This window comes from Rhinichthys klamathensis, unplaced genomic scaffold (genome assembly GCF_029890125.1).
Source record: "Rhinichthys klamathensis goyatoka isolate OS25496 unplaced genomic scaffold, OSU_Roscu_1.1 h1tg000137l_1, whole genome shotgun sequence".
Classification (NCBI taxonomy): Eukaryota; Metazoa; Chordata; class Actinopteri; order Cypriniformes; family Leuciscidae; genus Rhinichthys; species Rhinichthys klamathensis.
This window is the reverse complement of record NW_026606672.1, coordinates 522272-544049: the sequence shown is the minus strand read 5'-3', so window position 1 is coordinate 544049 and position 21778 is coordinate 522272. Positions and strand designations below refer to the sequence as shown.

Below are 21778 nucleotides of genomic sequence, written 5' to 3'. Positions count from 1 at the left end.
CAGCCCTAATATTAACATAATTTTTTTAAGATAAAAAGTTGTATCTGTTAATATATTAGTTCATGCACAGTGAACTAACGTGAACATGTACATTTTTATTAACTAACTAACAAAAGATAATAAATGCTGCAAAAATGTATTGTTCATTGTTAGTTCATGTTAGTTACTGCTTTAAATAATGTTAACAAATGAGACCTTATTGTAAAGTGTAACCACATATTCCAAATGCTCTGGAAAACAAATAAAACCATGGAAATAATTATGATGCAAAGAAAAACAAATTTACAAAGCTAAATAGACTCCCTAAGAAAGACTCCCCACAACAAAAACAGCAGTGGTTCCTTCATTAAACGAAAATATACACACACACTAAAACCCCCAAAACACACCATAAAGTGCTTGCAGTCCCCATAAGGTTTCACAGTATGAATGTTTTTTTTGTTTGTCTGTGTGCTTGGGCTGAGAGACTGAGCATATTGATTCAGTGGGCTAACTAAGCAGCCCAGCTGATCAAAGTATCATAGAAGCATAAATAGAGAAACTCTATTAATAGAAACATACAGATCACTAGTAAACTCAGAAACTATGCACCTACAAACAAATTTTTGTCATGGCTCTAATTATTTCACCAGAAAGTGACTTGCAATTACAAAAGAAAAGAGTTCCTAGTGTAGAAAAAGACGGCAGTTTGGATATCAAATGTGTTCACGGCCCTGAGAGAGGTGTGTTTGGTTACGCACGTGTGCTTGTGGGTCCATCACTCTGCTTGTGGCCATATGGGCAGAGGATGGGCCTCAGTGTTGAAGACGTACTTGTCTAAGCTGATAAGGTCGGGGTCCTCAGAAAACAGCAGGTAGAAGTACTTGAGCGTCTCACCCAGGAAGAAGCTCTCCATCTTGTCTCGAGGGCTAGGATAGGCCGGGTCACAGACATTGTTTATGGATGTATAACCTCCAGTGGGAACCTGTGGGGAGAGGGACACATGAGTCAGAACAGAGTTGTTTGCTAACATCCTTGTAAACTGTTGATATGAACTGAATGCTGAATGTGAAGTTCAGAAATGCAGAGAGAGAAAGTGGAAGTACATTTGGAAAAGGAGCAAGGCAATGTTTGTATAAACCAAGCCAAATATGAGAAGCCAAGTAGCAATATATCTGACATATGAAAGTCAGACCTGAGCCAATAATATCACACTTTCATTCTGACATAGCACCAAGGTTTGGCTTTGAGCCAGTATGAAAAATAATCTTAAGACATTTTCTGACCAATAACTTTCCATGGTTTTTCATGATGAATGGATAAGGATGTTTAAGTACATTTTCTATGACCTTTTGAGATTTTATTTATTTCAATGAATTTTCCTGAAAAAAAAAAATCACTTCTAAAATTACTTGATATTTCTTTTACAGTTCTGTTACTCACTAGAATTATGCACTTTTCTGATAACGTGCATACTAAGTACAGGGACAAACTGCCACATCATAAAACTGCATCTTTATACTAAAAACCCCTCTGTTGCATTTGCATATACACTACACTTTAAAAGTGTAGCTTATTTTTCAAATAAGTCTCTTATTCACACCAAGGCTGCACTTATTTGATCAAAAATACAGAAAAAAATAGTAATATTGTGAAATACTATTGCAATAAAAAAATTCAAAAGAACAGCAATTATTTTAAATATCTTTTTTAATATTATAAAATGTTTTTACTGTCAATTTTGATAAATGTAATGCATCCTTGCTGAATAAAAGTATTAATTTCTTTTTTAAAAACTACTTAACTTTTGAACAGTAAACAATTAACATAACTACATTTCTTAACATACAATCACTAGCTAATTGTATTACCCTACACATACATATAAAACCTGCTGTAATAGTTGAAAAACTTCAACTGAGCAATGGGTTGTGGGCAATATTATCTGAAAAGAATTGAGAGGCACACACTTCAAAAATCCACCAGAAACAGTACAGCGTCTGGACACCTTTGGCAAACTATTTTCTATGAGTTAATTTACATTATTTTTGAATCTCGCATACTATTTAGAATGGAAAACATGTAAATTTGGACGCATCTTCCTTCCACTATTTTGCATGTTCTAAAAACACCTCAAGGTAACAGTGGAGCAGTTTCTCACTCTCTCACATACCCTTGTGTACTTATTGAAGTTCTGTAGGATCTCCCAGCCCCACTGCTGGTACTTCTTATCCTGGGTGAATCTGTACAAGTAGAACAGGCTTTCCACGGTCTCTGGCCGCAGAAGGTTGTGCCGGTCAGCAATCTGCAAGATATTACAAAATCACAAAGACTGTTTCATTTCACATACTCAAACAAAGTATGTATAATACTAATACTAATAAACTATACTACCGAGAGTAGTGAAAACTTAAAGCTCTTCGTCAGCTCACCTTTACATCTACATCCTTTGTGCTCCCCTCATGCATGTTGAAATGAACTATCTCCGGGCTCAGACCCGTCTCCATCTGGGCATACATCTGGTAGCAGGTCTCCATCAGCTGTTTTGCCAGCTCCATATGATCAGCAGGAAGGCCGTAATGTGCCCCCAGTGCCAGTGTGCCAGGCAAGAAACATACCAAATGGTCCTAAAAGAAACAAGACAGGAGAAAAAAGGGGCTAGATGAGCTATTTGACTCTTCTGAACTTGAAGGTCTTGTTATTCTTCGAGAACAAACATACCATTTTGGGACTGAAGTGTCCATGGGACAACTCTCCTACAAATGTAAGGCCTTGAGGAATAGACTTGTTCAGCAGGTTCTTCTTCACCCCTTCCACGGCCAGCAGGTAGTCATCTAGCAATCTGAACACATGGGAACACAAACTAATTTTAATAATTAAAAAAGCTACAGCAATACATATATATATGGTTTATTGCATGCAAATCATTTCTTCCAGTTTAACACGTACAAAAATATTTTTTTCATAAGAGAAGTCTTAAATTAGTTAAAGTCTTAAATGAACGTAAAGAGTTGTGAGAAAATGAGATGTGTGTGAGATTCGTGTCATGTGCAGCAGCTCCAGATTTTAAAGTGACAGCAGCCACTAATGCTGTCTGTCATTAATGTTAATCAAAGAACAAAGGGAACAGAGACAGCTCTTGACTAAAGAACTTTTGTAGGACTTTTAATAAGGATTAATCTATATTTAATTAATAATTTATGCAGTTCAGACTGTTTGATAACTTTATTTAATTTCTGTTTATTTCCTACCTGTTAGACAGGAAGGGCAAAGGTAAATATGACATTTATTATGGGTTTATGTGAGGATTGTTTGAAGTTCACTTAAATTAAAAGTTGTTATATTTTTTGAAGCCTAATAAATGTTAATTGATAGCTTTTAATTACACTGTAATGTTGAATGGCTATAATTAATGTTTAAAAATGGGGGTGGAGGGGCGTCCTTTTCATCAAGACATCAGTAGCAGTATTAGTATCAGTGATACTGGCCTTCATTCATAAAAAGATGCCATTAAACAGGTATTTAAAATATACTGTCTTTGTGTTGTTTCTACATTCGGAGATTAACTGGAATTATTACATTATAAAATATGTTAAAAACGTAAGTTTTTAATTGCAATTAATCACAGAAAAAAATTGTAATTAATTAATTGTATTGATTGACAGCACTAATATACATATACATATATATTAGTGCTGGGCAACGATTAAAATTTTTAATCGCGATTAATCGCATGAATTTATTGCGATTAATCGCATTGTTACGCGCAAGAGTGAATAATGAATTCTAAAGTAGTGTATTGCGCACTTTTGATTTAAATGTACTGCTATATACACAAAAGTGCAATAACATGTGGTTTGCCAAAACTTTAAACAAATAAGCTGCTTTATACCAGCAGTATTCCCTTTACACAGTAGCAATAAAATTATTATTATTATTTCCTTTATTTTAACCAGGAGAATCACATTGAGATATTGCTATCTCTTCTTCCAGAGAGACCTGGTCAGATATTTATTGTAAATCTCAACTTAAACATTAATGTAATCAAATCAAATATTAAAACAAAGCTATGCCACTGCCAGGGCATTACCTTGTATCTAGCTTGTTAAAACGAGTCCAGTTTTCTTGTTTTTTTTCTGAACAGGTATCAACAGGTATCTTTTATCAGGGAGCAGCAGAAACAGTCATGACCACTACAGATATAAGTCGACCAACGTTACTTCTCTGATAGTAGCTTAGGTTTGGTCATGACATGGTTTCCCACGTACACTAGATTACATTAAACAGATGTAAAGCCCAATTTATACTTCTGCGTCGAACTCACGGCATAGCTACGTACCCGCTGTGTGTAGTGCGCGTACCCTGACGTGCACCTCTCCAAAAATGTAACAATGCGTCAATTATACGCGTACCGCAAGCGCTGTGATTGCTAGAACCGACAAGCTAGTGCGACAAGCGAGTGTGTTCCTGTGAAACTGTTGCGGTCATGCTCGCCTCACGCACGCGCCCGTGCCCTCCCGTTGCCGAAGTTGAATTGACGACGCGCAGCACAAATCATTGGAAGAGAGACTGATCCTCGGCTCGCTTTTTGTGAGTTTCCACAATCTAAATAGTTATCAGGACGTCATCAACAGAAGGGAATTCACATGGCAGCGCATCTCCACTAAACTAAACGCAGGCCTATCAGGTAAAGTTATGTATAATTTTAATTTAAGTTAAAAAGGCTACAGCTGCGTAGCGCACAGAAGCCATTGCCATGGTTACTATCCATAGAGCACCTGTCATTCACTCGCGGAGCGCTGTCTCCCTTTCTGTTCACCTGAGATAACCTGCCAAAGCCCCTCCACTGCTTGTTTGGGTCGGTTATTTGCTGGCTGACCAACATCCCACCCCTCCTGTGATCCATGGTTTGACTGTAGGCCTATGTGTATTCAGAGCCAGTGAGCAACGGACTTTCAAAATAATAATTAAAAAAACTGCGTTAACAAAATTGTCGGCATTAATTAATAAATGCGTTAACGCGATAACGCGTTAACTTGCCCAGCCCTAATATATATATATATATATATATATATATATATATATATATATATATATAAATAGACTGTCATCATTTCACAGCCAAAATTCTGGTATTGACCCAACCCCATAAGGAATAAACTATAACGTCCAAAGACCCTCGACTCACTCGTTCTCTGTCTTGCCTCCCTGTATCCACTGCTTCAGCAAATACTCATAGTAGCTGTCAGCCCTGGCGCCCAGCGTGTAAATGCCCTGATGGGTGAACAGCCCATTGTTGGTATTTATAAACATCGGCACCAGCCCATCTTGCTTTCCGTCCAGTTTATGCACCTGCTGCATCACCTCCATCACAGCAAGCTACAGAAAGAAAGCCATGGATGATAAGTAACCACCTGTTCTAATGAGAACCTGTTCTTAACTTTGAAAGACTATCCATCCACCTTGTATTTGGTGTCTCCAGTGAGTCGGCTGAGCTCTCTGAACTCCAGCTGGATGCTAGTGACCTCAGCTACGGTGCTGTCTGAAGTCCATCGCGGAGGATGAGCCGTTCCCTTCCCAATATTCACATCCGAATAGGGGATTTTAGAGGCAGTGTTGAAGGCGGGCATCAGCCTGGAGCCAATATCTTTCTGAAAAATTATTAACAAGATAAAAATTGCATCCAATCACCAGAACATAGTAACAGGAAGAAGAGATGTTTTGGGCTACCGGGGGTGGGGGTTTACTTCTTACTCACAGCTTTATCCAGGAACATGAGGTCTCCGGTCAGATGGTAAGTACTTAGAAGGCCCCCCAGGATACGAATGGTGCTCTCGAAAAGATTAACATCCACGTTTTTATCGAAGGAGAGCTCTTTGGCCACCCACTCCCTTGCCTCTGCAAACTCTGTCAAAAACATTTATGTAAATTAAGTAAGCCACATCACATACACAGTAAACAACTTCAGGGTACATCATAAAATGAGTAGGTTAAGTGTATTTTTTTTCCAATGTATGTCAATGTCTTCATTTTAAGATGGGATAAGAAAAAAATGCATTCACATGTAGCTATTATACGCTGATTTCACGCAGCCGCCATTTTGAAATCGAAAGCGAGGCTCCGGTGGGAAGAACCCCGGAAGTACAGATAGACAACAATGCCTTGGACTACCAACCTGAAGCTGCTACCGCGATTTACACTATTGGATGTTAATATCCAATATAGGATATGTGTATAGTTCGTTCCTGCTTCTTTTTTTACGTTCTGAATTATATATAAAACATTTTTTTATTATTTATAAATGAATTTCACTGTATATAGTCTAAAGTATGAAATTTCTACATTAAACACAAAAATACGCCATCGCATTCGCGACTCTCCTATGGTTAAAGGCGACACTTCCGGTTATCTTCCCACCAGAGCCATTTCAAAATGCCGGCTGCGTGAAATCAGCGTATTAAAGCTACAATATGTAATTATTTTCGCCGGTAGGGGTTGCTTGCTAACCTCTTACAATAACAAGAGCGTAGATTGATGATGCAGTGATAAGCGTAATCATGGAACTTGTCGTCATGCCGATTGATCTAATATTGTTTATGGATGAGTGAAAAAATGTATGTTTTTTAACATGACTGTGTTATGAAGCTGGGCGCGATTGCTAATGAGTGACAGATATCAGCGCCACACGCGAGTCCCGTGGATATAAAGGAATAAGGACATTTAATTCTACCGAACTACCCGCAAGTGCTGAATTACTACTCACAAAGGTCAGTTTATTTGACGAATTAAACTTGTGAGGTAACGCAGCGCTGTTTCACTTGGTCTATCACACTAAACTGCATTTGAGTGTGTTGAAAGTTATAATGTTATTTTATGTGTTAGTTTGTTGGCTATATCAGACTTGCAGTAAGCTAGCTAGCAACATTAGAATAACATACTGATCATATTCTAACATTTCATCATGTTGAGCTATATAACATTGATTCGTTTTATGTACATTTGCTCTCCTGTCTAATAAAGTACATGCAAGAGCGGCGTCTCTCTGTCAAGTCGTGAGGCTTTGTCAAGTCCAAATTTGTTGTGGAGCTCTCAGCATCTCGAAAACGCCACGCCGATATTGATCCTTGTTTTATTTCTACTTTTGTCCCAAAGTCTGCTTGCCATGGTCCATAATGTTTGAACGAAACAACAGCAGCGTGAGTGTGCTGCTAGACCTAACGCAGTTGTCCACGTCTGTCGCCATGGTTACTATGGCAGTACAAGCGGAAACCAGGGATAACGCGGATATTATGTCAGTGACAGGCGACAAGTGACCTTCAACTATTTAAAATTGTGAATTTCTCTGAATTTACAAATTCTTGGAAACATTTAGGATAATGTAATTACACAATTGAAATAAATAAATAACACTGTGCAAGTGGTTTTTGGATATTTTGATACAAAATTCTAACATATTGTACCTTTAAGTCAGTTGGTTGATTTCCTCAAAAAAAGTGTAAAAACTGTGTCTCTGTTACGCTATCAGAGAATCCCTTTACACACTATCACATTCACATTACAGACATACGTGTACAGCGCAAGAGCTTGTTTTAGACAAGTCAATACCGAACAGGACCACATTGAGATGCCAAAAAAACAAACCAAACACCTTGACCTGACTGCATATATTACCTACTACAGTACACGGATCCATTCATAATTACTAAACACATCAACATACACATGACATGATGAAAAATCAAAGCATTATCCTGAATGTGTGTGGAAACAACGTTAATGTACTGAAATTTGTCTGTGCATAAATACATTGTGCTATCAGTGCATCAAGAGTGCACATGCACGGTTTGTCTGCGCATAAATATAATGGACTCACGTCACGAGTACTTACTGTACGACTCCTGTATGTCACTACAATCGTCTCTACCTTAATTGCAATCCTCATCCATCAAAACGTTACTAGCAAGACACTGGTTTGCTTTATCCAATCGAGAAACGTAGTTTACGTATCATCTGGCCATACAGCAGTGGGATATTTTGACGTTCCGTCTGTATTTCACACAGCGCGATGTGTGAGGGCTCACGCTCTTTAGAAACAATCACAGAATTCGACAGAGCTAATGTTTTAAAGTGAAACAACCTGGAATGAATAATTCACTGAAAACGTAAAGTGAGTCTCTATTCTCTCTGCCATCTCTAATGTATTCAGCCTGGTTTTCTATACATTAGTGCTGTTTTGGACTGATTGTTTTTTGAATGAATTCGCTTACTGGATCATTGTGATAAACTCCTGACTTCTAAGATCATCTAACCGTGTGACGTAAATTACATTAATGATGCAATTTCACGTGCTTAAGTAATTTATTTGCGTTAAATTATTTTAAGACATCAAGAAATATTAATCACATACGTTAAAGCGTTAGGGCTGACAGCCCTAATATATACAGTAAGATTTATTTATTTATTTAATGCCTTTTGACTTGGACTGGATTTTTTCCAGTTCATGCCACAAGGCATTTTGGATCTTGAGAAAAGGAGACAGAAAAAAAAAAAAGTTCTGTGTGGGCTTCTGTAATGTATTTTCGCTAGCAAGCTAAATTACCCTCTTTGAGACCCAAGATCCACATGGTGTCCAGAGCATCAATTAGGGTCAGACCAAGTCCAAACCACTCTCCATATGATTTAGAGATGGGTTTGAGCTCATCATGACCCCAAGCAAAGTCCTTGTAGCCCTTCCAGGCATGTCTAAAAGCTTCTCTCACAGCCTCCAGCCTGCTCTCAGCTGAAAGCAACAAAAACACAGGAAACAGCTGCTTCAGTGCAATCCAGAAAAAGAAACAAATTAATTCAGGCAGATCAGCTACATAAAATGTGTTTATATTTAAAAAAGTATTAATAGATTTAGCAACTGGCTCTTTTCCTGTTCAATATCAAAGGAAAAAAATGTAGTTGACAAAATAACAAACCACGTGCTAATGATGCTGGGCCGTCTTGGTTTTCTGTGTCTTTGGTGTCAGTATCAGAGGCCTGTTCTTTTTCTATCACAGCTGCACGCCAACTACAATCATGTAAGAAATAAATAATAATGATAATATTAAACAAACCACAGGAATATCTAGTCCTCTATACTCAGACAAAATGCACACGCTGTTGTGTTTCAGTACAGTTGACATTTAAAATCAAACCTAATGATCGGCTTTCCTCCCTCCGATCCTTTATCTGCATTCTTTAGGTCCGGTCCATTATTTTCTTCTCCCAACAGAGCTGAAACATTCGTTTTGAGTTGCAAACGGTTCTGCAAGAAAGGAGGTCCACGTCTACGGTAGTCCTTTCTCTGTGTTTCAGGAGGAAAACATAGGTTACAGCCACAAAATGCAAAAAGCAGCACAAAGCACAGCCTGTAACCTTGAGTTATCGGGTTACTCATAAAACGAGGGCATCCAAAAAGCAAGCAAGAAACAAAATGGGTCACACTAACCTCAGAGGGCGGCTCAGGAAGAATGGACCTGTACTCATTTTTCAGGTCAACAACAAATTGCGGTTTCCCATCGTTCCTGTTCCCCCCAACTGTATCACCTGAGAAACATGAACACAGAGGAGGTATAATAAGCTTCTGAATCAAACCTCGATAGAGATATTAGGTTGGGATGAAATGGAAATTCAGTTTTGTAAATGCATGTTATAGATCTTATTGTGAACGACTCATCCATGCATGTTTCATTTTTTTTAATCAAAATGTCAAAACTGGATCTTCCGGTGAAACGTCAGACTTCTCTCTGGTGACATATTCCGGTTTCCTCCAATCATTAAGTTCACTTAAGCCCCATCCCTTTCTTACAACCTACTGCAAAGCTTGCATTCAGATCGGCCTCCATTCAATCAACAACTGATGGATAGAAGCAAGTCCCTGCCCTAAATCTTTTTTCTTTCCCATAATCTGTTGTTTTGCTTGGATGTACATCACAATATGGAAGAAAAGATCTGTCTCTACTTCTGTTACATTGCAATTTTAAAGGGTTCAAAGCATACAATTTAACAAGACAAATTGTGGGGGTTAGTGGCTCACCTCTCCAGTGTTCTATGAGAGTGGGAGATGTGGCGATTCCACAAACCAGCAACAGCATCAATGTAAGCAGAATCAGGCTGCGCTGCAATCTGGACAGCTGTTTCCATTTCTGGACAAACAGCCAAGGTGATCGTAGAATCATCAGATCTTTGCAATCAAATGCTACTAAACAAAGACAATACACTACACAGATGGACTTCGAAGCTACTAATAGATAAAACCATCATGTAAATAAATAAATGACTTGAAGGTTCAACTCACCCTCCAGCAGGACTGCCGGCGCCACTGCTTGCTGTTGGTGTAGCTGCCGCTTTCACTGAGAGTCAGAGATACAAAATCCCTTCTTGATGGTGAAAGCATGATTCCCTGTCTCTCTCCAGACTGTTCATAAACTCAGTGGCCAGGTCTCTGTGTACAGAGAGAGAAAACAAGCTTTCTCAAAACCAAGAAAGCTGCCTACCTGTACAATATCTCTGGGTTGACTATAACGTTTAAAAGTGCTGTCTACATAGGCAGTTCACTAAGTGTTGAGACTCAGTCCGTGCTGACAGTAGCTGCGTGGGCAGCAGACTGGCACATACAGTACTGATGACACAGAAAAACGTTTATAACGTTTACATTTGACACTTTACAGACGTCGATGGCATAAATAAATTATGATGCATTTTGATTAACATAAAATATTTATATTTAATTTACGGAAGAAGTCTAAAACTGCTTCATATCATCAGCTGATGAGACCCTGTTAACAATTGACATCAAAAGACAAACATTGTCCAACCAATCTAATTATCTAACTACACATTATAATAAAAATATCTAACAATATTATAATAAAAATAATAAACAAACAGAAACGGGTAGCACATTTTAATCATTGACTGATTGATTCTATATATTCCACAACCACTTCGAGGACGTTTGATTCGTTCAAAAGAACCGACTCATAAGAGACATTCGTTCTCATATCATCCTCGAGCGAATAAATAGTTCAGAAAACAAAGTCAGAGTATTTCAGAACGGTATTTCCACCACAGAGGCAAAATACCATAAATATAAATTAGTTTGAATCGAGGAACTGTTATTTAGAACCGGTTCTCGGCAGCCAGAGGAGCCAACTGTCAGACAACGCTTTCTCACTGACTAAAACCTGACTTAAAATTATGTCTGGTCTAAATAACCCCTAAAACTATTTATATTTTCTTTAGAACAAAAACAGTCCAGTATCTCGATTTAGTAATACAATAAATCTCACACTTGGCTACATTTCTCTGACTTATGTGGGCTTAAGCGCAGACATCAGACAAACTCGTTCACCTCTCTTCCTGAAGTATGTCGAGGCTCCAGCTGTGTGGAGCGGAGCTCTGGTCGGCTCAGGATCTCACGACGGTCCGAGGCATCACTGAAGGGCCTAGAGCTCACCGGCGATCAGTCACACTGACAAAAATCTAATTCTGTGGCGAATACCATGCGACTTTCGAAAGACACGTTTAAAAACCGTGAAGGATTAACTGGATGATATTGCAGCCATTTTCTTAGCTGATGTTTCAAGTGATTTCCTGGAGACGAATACACATCCAGTTGTAAGGAGGCGTGTTGAACTGTACACACACTAGTAGCAACTTGTAGCTTTTCCAAATAATCCCCCAGAGGGCGCCAAACATAGAAACCTAATTAATACTCATTTTGGGATTAATTTATTATTTACCACCACACAAGCCTACAGGTTTATACACTTCACTGAAATGGTCACTGGAGTTTAGTGAATGAACATAAATGAATGTATTTTGATAAAATAAATGCAGCCTTGCACTTAAAAGAAATCTTAAAGATAACACAAAAAAAAATTAATTGGTAGTGTATAATATAATTAACTCATATTTTTATATTTAGCCGTCCATATATGTGTGTTTTTATCTTAGTTTTACTTTAGTAAAGTTGTATTTGCAAAACATTTTACATTAGCAGTCTAATTCAGTAAATGCAGAAATCAGTACATTTGAATGAGCCAGACCAGTCCTGCAGAAATTGATATACACTTCCCTTCTGTATACGTTCATAAATACAGTTATTATAATTCAAGCTGAATGCACCCTAAATTCATAAAGGAATCCGGAGAAAAAATCCTCCAGGACTTGTTTATACCACCTTTTTTTTTACATACTCAACAATAATAATAAAAAACCACTCATTTGAATAAAATCAGTTTGTTATTAAAACAGATTGCAATGTGTTACTTTACAATGACCTAAATCGTCGTTTTTTATGGGACTGTTTTTGTACTTTGCACACAAGAACAACTGACACTTATTTAATAATGGTCATCATAATTTGTTGATTGAGATATAACAAATTCCCCCATAAACAAAAGGCTCACAGCAACTGTCTGGCAGCTTTGTAGGAAGTAATTCATGTTATTAGACTTCACAAGCAGTGCCTGATATACGTTTGAGGCACATTGTATAAATAGTTCCAGATTTGAGTGCCACATACACATGACCAATAGTGACAACACAGGTTGGTGTTATAAGTGTCAAACAAACTTTTGGCCATGCAGTGTATATCACAGTGCTCTTTGTCATAAGGTGCAACAAAACCTGAATTAAAGTTTTTTCTTTTAAGAAATCATGGTTTGTGGAAGTGAATGTGACAAGAGTAACATCAATACGTCATATAAATAATCAGTTATTTAACAGAAAAAAAGCATTGCAAACAATATACAACAATATTTTACAACTCCTCATGAGAAGCTGTGCACCAGATTACTGTTGCCAACAAACAACAAACCAGTTCATTGTACTGAAGGTACACTGTAAACTGAAGGTGAAAACTTCATTAGGAACCTCCATTCCCACAGCAGATGGAGACCAGTAGAGTAAAGAAAGTCCTGATTTCCTCAGCCGAGAGCTACTCAGTAAGAGCTCTGCAGAACAGCCCTCAAATGAGAGATTGTTTATGTTTTAGCTGAAGCAGATGTGTCCTACAGTAAACTGAAACTCTTCTGTTGTGTCGCTGTGGCCAAATAAAGCCACATCTCTAATTGGTAAAAGCTCCAGGTCTTCGGTCTCAAACTGGAACACAGACTCCCGAGGGCCTGTATCCAGCGCCTCTGTATGCTAAACAGACAGAAAGGGGACATAGTAAATTAAAGTGAACAGCAATGCAATCCATGATAACTTAGTTACAGTTGTCTTACTTCACAATCCAGTAATGTTCCCAAGAAGCTCTGTCTTCTTGAGTCGGCAAGGAACTTAATCTCTCTTTCATTGGACCCCTGGTGGGTGTTTGGCTGGCATGAAAATGTGATGTTCTGCTTCGCAATCTTGCTGTTCAGTCGTAGGAATCTCATTTGTACCACACCAGTTTCCGTGTAATCAAACTATAAAGTAAAGATTTACTCAGGGGCGGGACATGATGGCAGGAGGATATTCTGGTTATTGGTTCTAATCAAGTAACATACCTGAAAGCCACCATCTACAGTGCTCAACCATGTAAATGAGTCCGACATGGCATCTTTGAGCCAGGATCTCATGGGTATCTAAAGCAGAGAGGTGTCTCATTATCAGCCTAATATGAATTAAACAAAATTAAACTGGTCATTTAAGATTAAATGGTAGGGTAGGCAACCCCAAAATCAATACATTTTGTTATACTGGTTGAAACTGTCTTCACATCCTGATAGCAATCAGTGGTCTAAATATGTACATATAGCTTCTGAAGAAGTCACAGGAATATGATATGATGTCCTACCAGCCCGTCAATGTATTTCCATACCTCTGCGCACCCTGCTCGCGCAAGACATCACACGTCACTAGTGCGTTCCGCAAGGCTATGCAGAGTTGTAGACAGACAGTCACCGAGCGCCACAAACAAACAGCAGCCATCTTTTACAGTTCCTCCTGAATGAAACAACGAACTTATGCTGCGTTCACACCATGTCGTAACCGTAATTACTCAGACTCGGATTTATGCGTTTCTATCATAGACAGTATAAGAAGTGGACAGAGCCATCTCATTGGAACTCAGTTGAGACAGTTGAAGCCCATTTTTAGCGATTTTTGAGCACTTCCGTTCCTGACGCGCAGACTCAAACCGACTCAAACTAAGCTGGATGACGTGAGCAACCTGTCTGACAGACGTTAATCTTCTAGTAGCTGTGCGTGAAAATTGCCAACGTTAATCTTGCAGAGACGGGGAACTTGAGCAAAGAGTTCTTTGGCGTGAGTGAGCAGGAGTAAGTATTCCGTTGCTTTTATGGACTCATTATCTATGGGCTTCTCCCTTGACGGGACGTCCCCCCGATTGCCTGCGAGCTTCTCCTCCTGTCTGTACGGTAATTTCTGTACAGCGCGACAGAGAGTCGAGTGGTTATGACGCAATCGTTAGCCTATTTTTACAAAATCTGTTTCTACGGGGCCATAATGTAACATAGAAGGTAATGGAGCCCTTTATACATTGTCGTGTTTCTTTAGAAATAAATAATGGACAAATGGATTCTTTAAACGCCTCAGATGTAAAGTTATTCGCTGTCAAAGTGACGCCAAAATGAATGGGAGTCAATGGAAATGCTAACGCAAGTGAAGTTCTGCTACAACATGGCGGCACCCGGCCGGCTTCAACTTCCGGTCGATGGATTACCCCCTTGGTTTCTATGTCAACACCGAAATGAATCTGCAGCATTCAGGTGGTTCAAGTAAGAGCTCTGTTTACGTTAATTATTATTGTAATGTTATGTGCTTTGAGACATGAGGTAATTTAACGCCGTCTCTCATCTCATGCAATTTGCAGGTGCTGTGTTCATGTGTTTTGAAGGAGGAGAGGCTTTGGAGAGCGATCTTAAGGGAGAGTGGGATCTTATGCATTGAAGGCTAGCTTGCTATTGTTAGCCTGTCTGAAATTGCCTACCCTACCTTTAATGTGGGGTCATAAAAATAAAAAAAAAGTTTTATTCAGCAAGGATGCATTAAATTGATCAAAAGTGACAAGACATTTTATATTCATCGAATGCTGATGAAAATTGTAACTTTACCTGTGGCTGCAGGGGTGACAAACATGTTTGTCCACCTGCACTGAAATTGCAATATACTAGCAAAGCATCAGCAGTACTGCCCTGATTTGGGTCGATATAATACATTCCTGAGACAAGAACAGTCAAATAAAAATCATTAACAATAAGTACCATAAGTATCCATGTCTACAGACTAACAAAAACATTCGTGAGAATGACCCTGACCACTTGTTAAGTTAGGATAACTGAGCATCAGCTCCAAGCAGGTGGTGGCCGGATGTTGCTTAGTGCCGTCTGGAGGATCTATGAAGAATCGCAGGTCTTGCTGAAGGGAGTCCAGTAAGCTCCTAATAAGTGGATAGTTGGGCTTGTCGGAGAGGTACATTAGGGCCTGATTTGTGAGAAAAATAGTGTCACATTACAATTAAGTTTAAACCTGTGTAATTATGCATGTGATATGATGAATCATATGATAAATCATCTGCTACTTACTTTTATCTGAGTCAGTGTAAGGTTTAGAGATAAGCCCGGTGGACCTGGAAGACCTGGTGGGCCCTAAAATAAACAGCACTATTATAGTTACTACATCACAGGCATTAATGAAATGTTTTACATATATCACTCAGATAATGTAAATGAGTACTGTCAAACTCACAGGAGTTCCTTTCTCTCCTTTTGGACCAGTAAGTCCTGGATATCCTTTTAAACCCTGAACAAGTTGAATAAAACACATTTCATCATCAACAAATATTAATTGCAAAAGTGAACTAGATAAGAGAACAATTTGTATTAAATTAATGTCTGTATTTAAATATTTGTTCCAAACCTTTACTCCAAACAGGCCCTGTAGAGGGAGCAAATGGACATACAGTAGTGAAATCTTATCTTGAGTATCATGAGTGCATGAAATGCTACGGGATTTTTAAAAATAAATCATTTTTGTAATTTTTCAAAGATTTACTTTGTTCTAAATGTACACTACCGTTCAAAAGCTTAGGATTAGTACGATTTTTTTTAACATATTTATTTGGTAAGGACACATTCACTTGATTTTGATTCTTGACATTTACACTCTTACAAAAGATTTTCATTTCAAACAAATGTTGTTCTTTTGAACTTTCTATTCATCAAAGAATTCTGAAAAATTGTTTCCTGTTGTAACAAAAATATTAAGCAGCACAACTGTTTTCAACATTTATAAAAAATAATAAAAAATAAATAAATAAAACTTTTCTTGAGCAGCAAATCAACATATTAGAATGTTTTCTGAAAGATCATGTGACACTAAAGACTGGAATAATGGCGACTTAAAATTCAGCTCTGCCAACACAGTAATAAATTACCATTTAAAATAGAACACAGTTATTTTAATATTTCACAATGTTACAGCTTTTACTGATTTTTTGATCTTGTAAGCATTAGAGACTTTTTTCAAAAACATTAAAAAAAACCTTACTCCAAACTTTTGAACAGAAGAGTAAAAAATAGGACAATTTAAAACACCAATGCGATATTTTGGAATTTAGGGAATTATGAATTATTTGAGAATAATATTTTGTGCAAACCTGTGCAGCATTTAAAAAAATCTAAATCAAATCCTGAAAAAGATGCTAACTTACAGGCAGCCCTGGTAGGCCTGGGGTTCCTCTTTGACCTGTTGGGCCAATATCCCCCTGAAAGTGACACAAATTACTCTACTTTCTACATGCCAACAGTCTCATTGTATGATTACATGCATATCTAAAATGTCACCTGCTCTCCCTTGGGCCCATGTCTCCCTTTCTCCCCATGCAGGCCCTGCTCCCCCTGAAATAAATAAACAGATATTCAGCCACTGCAAACAAGGAACCTTTACTTACAGTATGTACACAAAATACTATTAGGTGCCTTGAGTCGGTTTCCCCTCCCTTCTGAAATGATTTAAGTTTCTTCTAGTGTTTGATTGAGATGAATGAAGGTACCTTCAGTCCATCTCCCCCTGGAGGACCAAGTGGCCCAATTTCCCCCTTCTCTCCCTTTGGACAGAAAGAAGAGTAAGCCTCAAGGTTCTCAGTTTTGTCTCTCTACCAGTTCTAATATGACATTTCCATTAATGCCCAAACCTTAAAGCCCCTTTCACCACTCTCTCCTTTCTCGCCTCGAATGCCAGGTGAACCCTGAAACAATACATGTAGACCACTAATAAATATTCACATTATCTTTATGAATTTATAAAACCCGATGAGGGAAATTTGTGTATTCATTTACATATTGTCCTGGTCTGCCAGGAGTTCCAGTCTTTCCCAGTGCTCCCTTATGACCCTGTTACACATCAAACAAAAGCTGGTAAAACGTATTGTAAATTGTGGCAAGCATCATGCCTTTACAGGTTACATAACATCTAAAAATGAGCAATGAATAAATGAGTACCTTCTCGCCTATAGGTCCTCTGAGACCCCTCTGACCAGCTTTTCCTTTTTTCCCCTAAGAGTGAAAGAATTACTCAAATTGTACTTTTAATCCTGAAAATGTTTCCAACAAACCTTATTACTGTACTCACTCTTTTCCCAGCATGTCCAATCCTTCCAGGAGGTCCATCTTGACCATTATTTCCCTGAAAAATTGGAAAAGTATATACGACTTTAGAAATTAATAGAGCAACTGAAGAATTAATAGAGCAAGTGAAAAAACAAAGAATGAATGTAATGATATTAGATTACAAATTCAATCATAACATATGATGAAAAGAGATTTAGACTACACTGACCTTCAGACTTTTTGGTCCCTCCCTTCCCTGAGGCCCAGATTTGCCCTTTGGACCCTAAAGCATTTAAACATAAATAATGCATAATACCTGATTTTCAGGCAGTGAAAGAATATTACCATTTAGTTACTGATAGAAATATTTTCACACAAATACTAACTTGTGGTCCAGGTGGGCCAACGGGGCCATCAACACCCATTTCTCCTGGAAGTCCCTGAAAATAACAGTGAAAAGCATTTAAATGACATTTAAGCATTTAAAAACATTAACTAAATACTATGCATACATACACATACATATACATACAGAACATACATATTCATTTAGTGTATAGTTGAATTTTGATAATATGCAAAGAAAATTACTGATATATTTTATATTTAACATAATATTAAAGGTGCAGTACTGTAAAAAAAAAATTGGTTTAACTTAAAGTTACCTGGTTTCCTTAAAAATTTTGAGTTAATACAATGAAGGAGATTGGTTTAATAAATAGAAACTCAAAATATTATGTTATCTGAACCACACTAATTATCTACGTTGAAGATAAAAAGTGAGAAACACTGTTAAAAATGTAAATAAACGCCCATACTAAACAAACTATTTTGTGAATATTTGCTAGATGTCTTTTCTGTGTGTAAGTGCTGGAAAAAAATTTATTGTGTTTGTACTGTACATAGTCTTGGCTGTGTAAACAGGAGAAAAAAACAGTGGATCGGACCAATCCATGGAGCACCAAAAACACTCTTGTAGCCCATCAGCAGTAGGGGCGTATACGCTCATGATGGAGGAGGAGAGAGAGTGAGAAAGCAGGAAATTTGTAGAAAGACAGTAGAAAGAGAGATGGCTGAGATATTGCCAAAGAGGAAAAGGTCAGAGGAAGAAGAAGGGTTACGGTCACGGTCAGGCAAGAGCTAGAATCTGTGTTAATATTGGAAAAGCTTTTTAGCGCTGGAGAGACATTAGAGAGCAGGAAGGCCTGAAAACCGAATTCAAGGTTGCTTGTCTCTGCTCGATACTTGGGTATGAGTAACATTGATTTATTTGCTGTTGCACAGAACCAAGATATGCTGTTGTATGCTGCTGTTGTTGCTGTTGAATCACAGCTGATTCTTTCATATTGTGCGAGCTGTCTGATGCAGCAGCTTTATGTGGTTGCCCGTGTTGCAGAGCGTGTTCGTTATTTTGGGGGCGGAGCAATGATGGGAGAGTTGTGTTTGTTTGTGTCGATTTCAAATATCAACAGTGTTTCTCAGAAATTGCTCACTCACTGCACCTTTAATATAACTACAGTCCAGTTTCTGTATTTAAATAACAATTTGGACCATTTTATTTAGAAATTCTACCTCCTTTCCTGGTAATGCAGAGGGTCCTTTAGTACCAGGGAGACCTGGTGGTCCCTGTACAAAAGAGAGAGTCATCGGTTGACACCAAACTATTATATGAAATACTTCAGTCGCTCATTATAAAAGTTATCATTTAATTCAGAGGCCTCACCATCTGCCCTGGAGGTCCTTGTCTTCCTGGTTCACCTTTAGGTCCTTCTTGTCCCGGCGTACCCTTTGGGCCCAATAAGCCTACGGGGCCTCTGGGACCCATGGTTCCCTGCAATAAGAGTATTATTTATCCTCTTTAAAAAAGCACTGTAACCGGAATTTACCTTGAAACGGTTAGCTGTACTAACCTGAGGTCCTGTCTTTCCCATAACCCCTTGTAAGCCTTTTTGCCCAGCCATCCCCTGTAGATGGAAAAAAAACCGTAATGTCTTTAATTTAACATTGGGGGTTGTCCTCAGTCCCTGTAATCTTGGATAGCAGCTAATATGCATGCAAAAAAGGGCATTGAATCTAATGTGGCGTCTCTGGCGTTCACAGTTCACTTGTATAGAGGTTATTTGACCCAAACGGTTTTAATATGGAAAACAGCCATTGATTTTACCCGGCTGCCTTGATCTCCTGGATAGCCAGTTGCCCCAGGTGATCCAGTTTCTCCCTTTTGAAACAAAAAGCAAGTCTGTTACATTAGGAAATGTATAAGGGTAATCCTGATCTATTACAAGGAACATTGATGAAAGAAACTTGAGGAAGAAAAGGAAGTAATACCTTTAGGCCTGGTGAACCATTAGCTCCTGGTGGTCCCAGGAGACCCATCAAACCCTGCATTTAAAGACAACTTATAGACTCAATCAACCAACAGCAAACATCAAAGTTTAAAAAAATTATGTACATCAAAAACTGCAATCACATAAGTTGATTTAGGTTTTATGCATCTTAAATAAAATGCATACCTCTAGACCCATCAAACCAGACGGACCAGACTTTCCCATCAAACCATTCTGACCCTGGTGAAGAGATGATCATTATTCAAAGAACTTTACATTATACATTACAACTAATACATATTAGCAGTGTGTAATAGTTAGGCAGACGAAGGCTCTGCCCAACAGGAACATGATTTTTTTCAGCAAAATCACTAACTAGTGGTCCAATGTAGCCTTTATTCCCTTTCACTCCTCGCTCTCCTCTATCCCCCAAAAATCCAGGTGGGCCTTGTTGTCCAGAGAATCCTCGATGTCCAGGGTCACCCTGAGTGAATAAAAAATGTAGCTACTTTCCTTTTTGTATAAACTGGTCAGTGTACACACCTCTACAGTACATTTAATGAAATTTTACTTAAAATAACCATATATTGAAATGATTTACCTTTTTTCCTTTAGGTCCCGGGTCTCCAATATCACCTGGATGTCCGATACCTCCCTGGAAATGAAATATCATACTCATTATAACTTATTGCAATGCATTTTAAATGAATGAGGACTTTTATGATACACACATTACCGTTCAAAATTTGGGGTCCATAAGATTTTCTGAAAATATGTTTTTTATGTTCACAAAACCTGCATTTATTTGATAAAAAAAATTACAGTAAAACAGTAGTATTGTGAAAAGTTATTACAATTTAAAATAACTATTTTCTATTTTAATATGTTTTAAAGTGTAATGGCAAAGCTATATTTCCATCAGTAATTATTTCAGTCTTCAGTGTCACATGATCCTTTAGAAATCATTCTAATATGCTGATTTGGTGCTCAAGAAACATTTCTTATTATCATCAATGTTGATAACAGTTGAGCTGCTTATTATATTGGTAACACTTTATTCTGCTTTATTTTGATGGTTCCCTAACAGACATTCTACTGACTATGAGTAACTATGCAAGTACGTCAACTTATTCTCCTAACCTGGAGCCAGTTGCACCAACAGGGCTTTACTAAGCCTGGTCCTAACTGCTAAGTAGGTCTTAGTTAAGACCAGTCTTTAGAGTTGACCTAACGTCGGTTGGACTTAAGCCTGGATGGTGCAACGGCCGTAACTATTAGGTCGGACTTAGAATGCTGAGTTAAGACATATTTACCTCAAGACCAGGCGTAAGCCCTGTTAGTGCAATCGGCTCCTGAACCCTAAAACAGTCTACTACAGCCCGTTACAGTCTAATACTCTAATGTCAGTTAGTTGACATGTAGTTGCAAAGTTACTTATAGGTAGTAGAATGTCTAAAGTGTAGCGTAACCATTATTTTTGTGGAAAGTGTGATACATTTGTACAAAATTCTGATGAATAGAACCTTCAAAAAATAGCATTTATTTGAAATAGAAATCTTAATAAATCTTATAAATGTCTTTACTCTCACTTTTGAATCAACGTGTTGCATTCTTGCTAAATAAAATGATTAATTTCAACTTTTAAATGGTAGTGCAGCTTACTAACAGGCCTTGAAGTCTCAGGTAATCAATGTATGACACTGACCTCTTTGCCACGTGGTCCTGGTGCACCCTGCACACCCTGAGAGCCCTGAGGCCCGTGTTCTCCCGGAGATCCATTTGGACCAGGCTTTCCAATGGCTCCAGGTGATCCCTTAAATCAAATACCCAAGTAAAATCGTTTGACTTGAAAAAGCTTGGAGAGGAAGCTGATAGACTCCATGA

General features: G+C 38.1%; 2 protein-coding genes across 4 annotated transcripts in view; both read right to left on the bottom strand.

Annotated features, from left to right (window-relative positions):
* Positions 1-94: 94 nt before the first annotated feature.
* On the bottom strand, positions 95-11670 carry man1b1b (mannosidase, alpha, class 1B, member 1b). Of its 2 annotated transcripts, none has more exons than XM_056257374.1 (14): positions 11360-11670; positions 10304-10450; positions 10043-10151; positions 9455-9552; positions 9162-9310; positions 8943-9034; positions 8579-8758; positions 5738-5886; positions 5442-5630; positions 5168-5358; positions 2701-2821; positions 2412-2606; positions 2153-2284; positions 95-964 (listed from the first exon to the last, which is right to left on the bottom strand). In XM_056257374.1, the coding sequence occupies exons 2-14, from the start codon at positions 10400-10402 to the stop codon at positions 758-760; spliced, it is 1911 nt and encodes a 636-aa protein (XP_056113349.1). In that variant the 5' UTR covers positions 10403-10450; positions 11360-11670; the 3' UTR covers positions 95-757. The 2 variants fall into 2 exon arrangements, with proteins under 2 accessions (XP_056113349.1, XP_056113350.1); XM_056257375.1 differs by having other exon boundaries at positions 8946-9034.
* A 628-nt stretch (positions 11671-12298) lies between these two features.
* Positions 12299-21778, bottom strand: part of si:dkey-61l1.4 (collagen alpha-1(I) chain) — a 61511-nt gene continuing 52031 nt past the window's right edge. For both annotated transcript variants that reach the window (XM_056257372.1, XM_056257373.1), the window contains 26 exons: positions 21600-21707; positions 20496-20549; positions 20271-20378; positions 20081-20134; positions 19896-19949; positions 19732-19785; positions 19478-19531; positions 19291-19398; positions 19140-19193; positions 17954-18007; positions 17797-17850; positions 17590-17643; positions 17460-17513; positions 17298-17351; positions 17153-17206; positions 17012-17065; positions 16803-16856; positions 16670-16723; positions 15877-15894; positions 15706-15759; positions 15543-15605; positions 15276-15441; positions 15072-15178; positions 13503-13580; positions 13239-13421; positions 12299-13158 (listed from right to left, as the gene is read on the bottom strand). In XM_056257372.1, coding sequence (XP_056113347.1) covers positions 13003-13158; positions 13239-13421; positions 13503-13580; positions 15072-15178; positions 15276-15441; positions 15543-15605; positions 15706-15759; positions 15877-15894; positions 16670-16723; positions 16803-16856; positions 17012-17065; positions 17153-17206; positions 17298-17351; positions 17460-17513; positions 17590-17643; positions 17797-17850; positions 17954-18007; positions 19140-19193; positions 19291-19398; positions 19478-19531; positions 19732-19785; positions 19896-19949; positions 20081-20134; positions 20271-20378; positions 20496-20549; positions 21600-21707 — 1959 coding nt within the window. In that variant the 3' untranslated portion in view covers positions 12299-13002. The remainder of the gene's footprint in view (positions 13159-13238; positions 13422-13502; positions 13581-15071; positions 15179-15275; positions 15442-15542; positions 15606-15705; positions 15760-15876; positions 15895-16669; positions 16724-16802; positions 16857-17011; positions 17066-17152; positions 17207-17297; positions 17352-17459; positions 17514-17589; positions 17644-17796; positions 17851-17953; positions 18008-19139; positions 19194-19290; positions 19399-19477; positions 19532-19731; positions 19786-19895; positions 19950-20080; positions 20135-20270; positions 20379-20495; positions 20550-21599; positions 21708-21778) is intronic.

Excerpts from the sequence above, each read along its gene's own strand:
- man1b1b (XM_056257374.1), bottom strand. The coding sequence starts at position 10,402 with ATGCTTTCACCATCAAGAAGGGATTTTGTATCTCTGACTCTCAGTGAA. Across the intron at positions 9,553-10,042 it reads TCTCATAGAACACTGGAGAG|GTGATACAGTTGGGGGGAAC; the intron begins GTGAGCCACTAA and ends CATGTTTCTCAG. Across the intron at positions 2,822-5,167 it reads GGAGGCAAGACAGAGAACGA|ATTGCTAGATGACTACCTGC; the intron begins GTGAGTCGAGGG and ends CCATGTGTTCAG.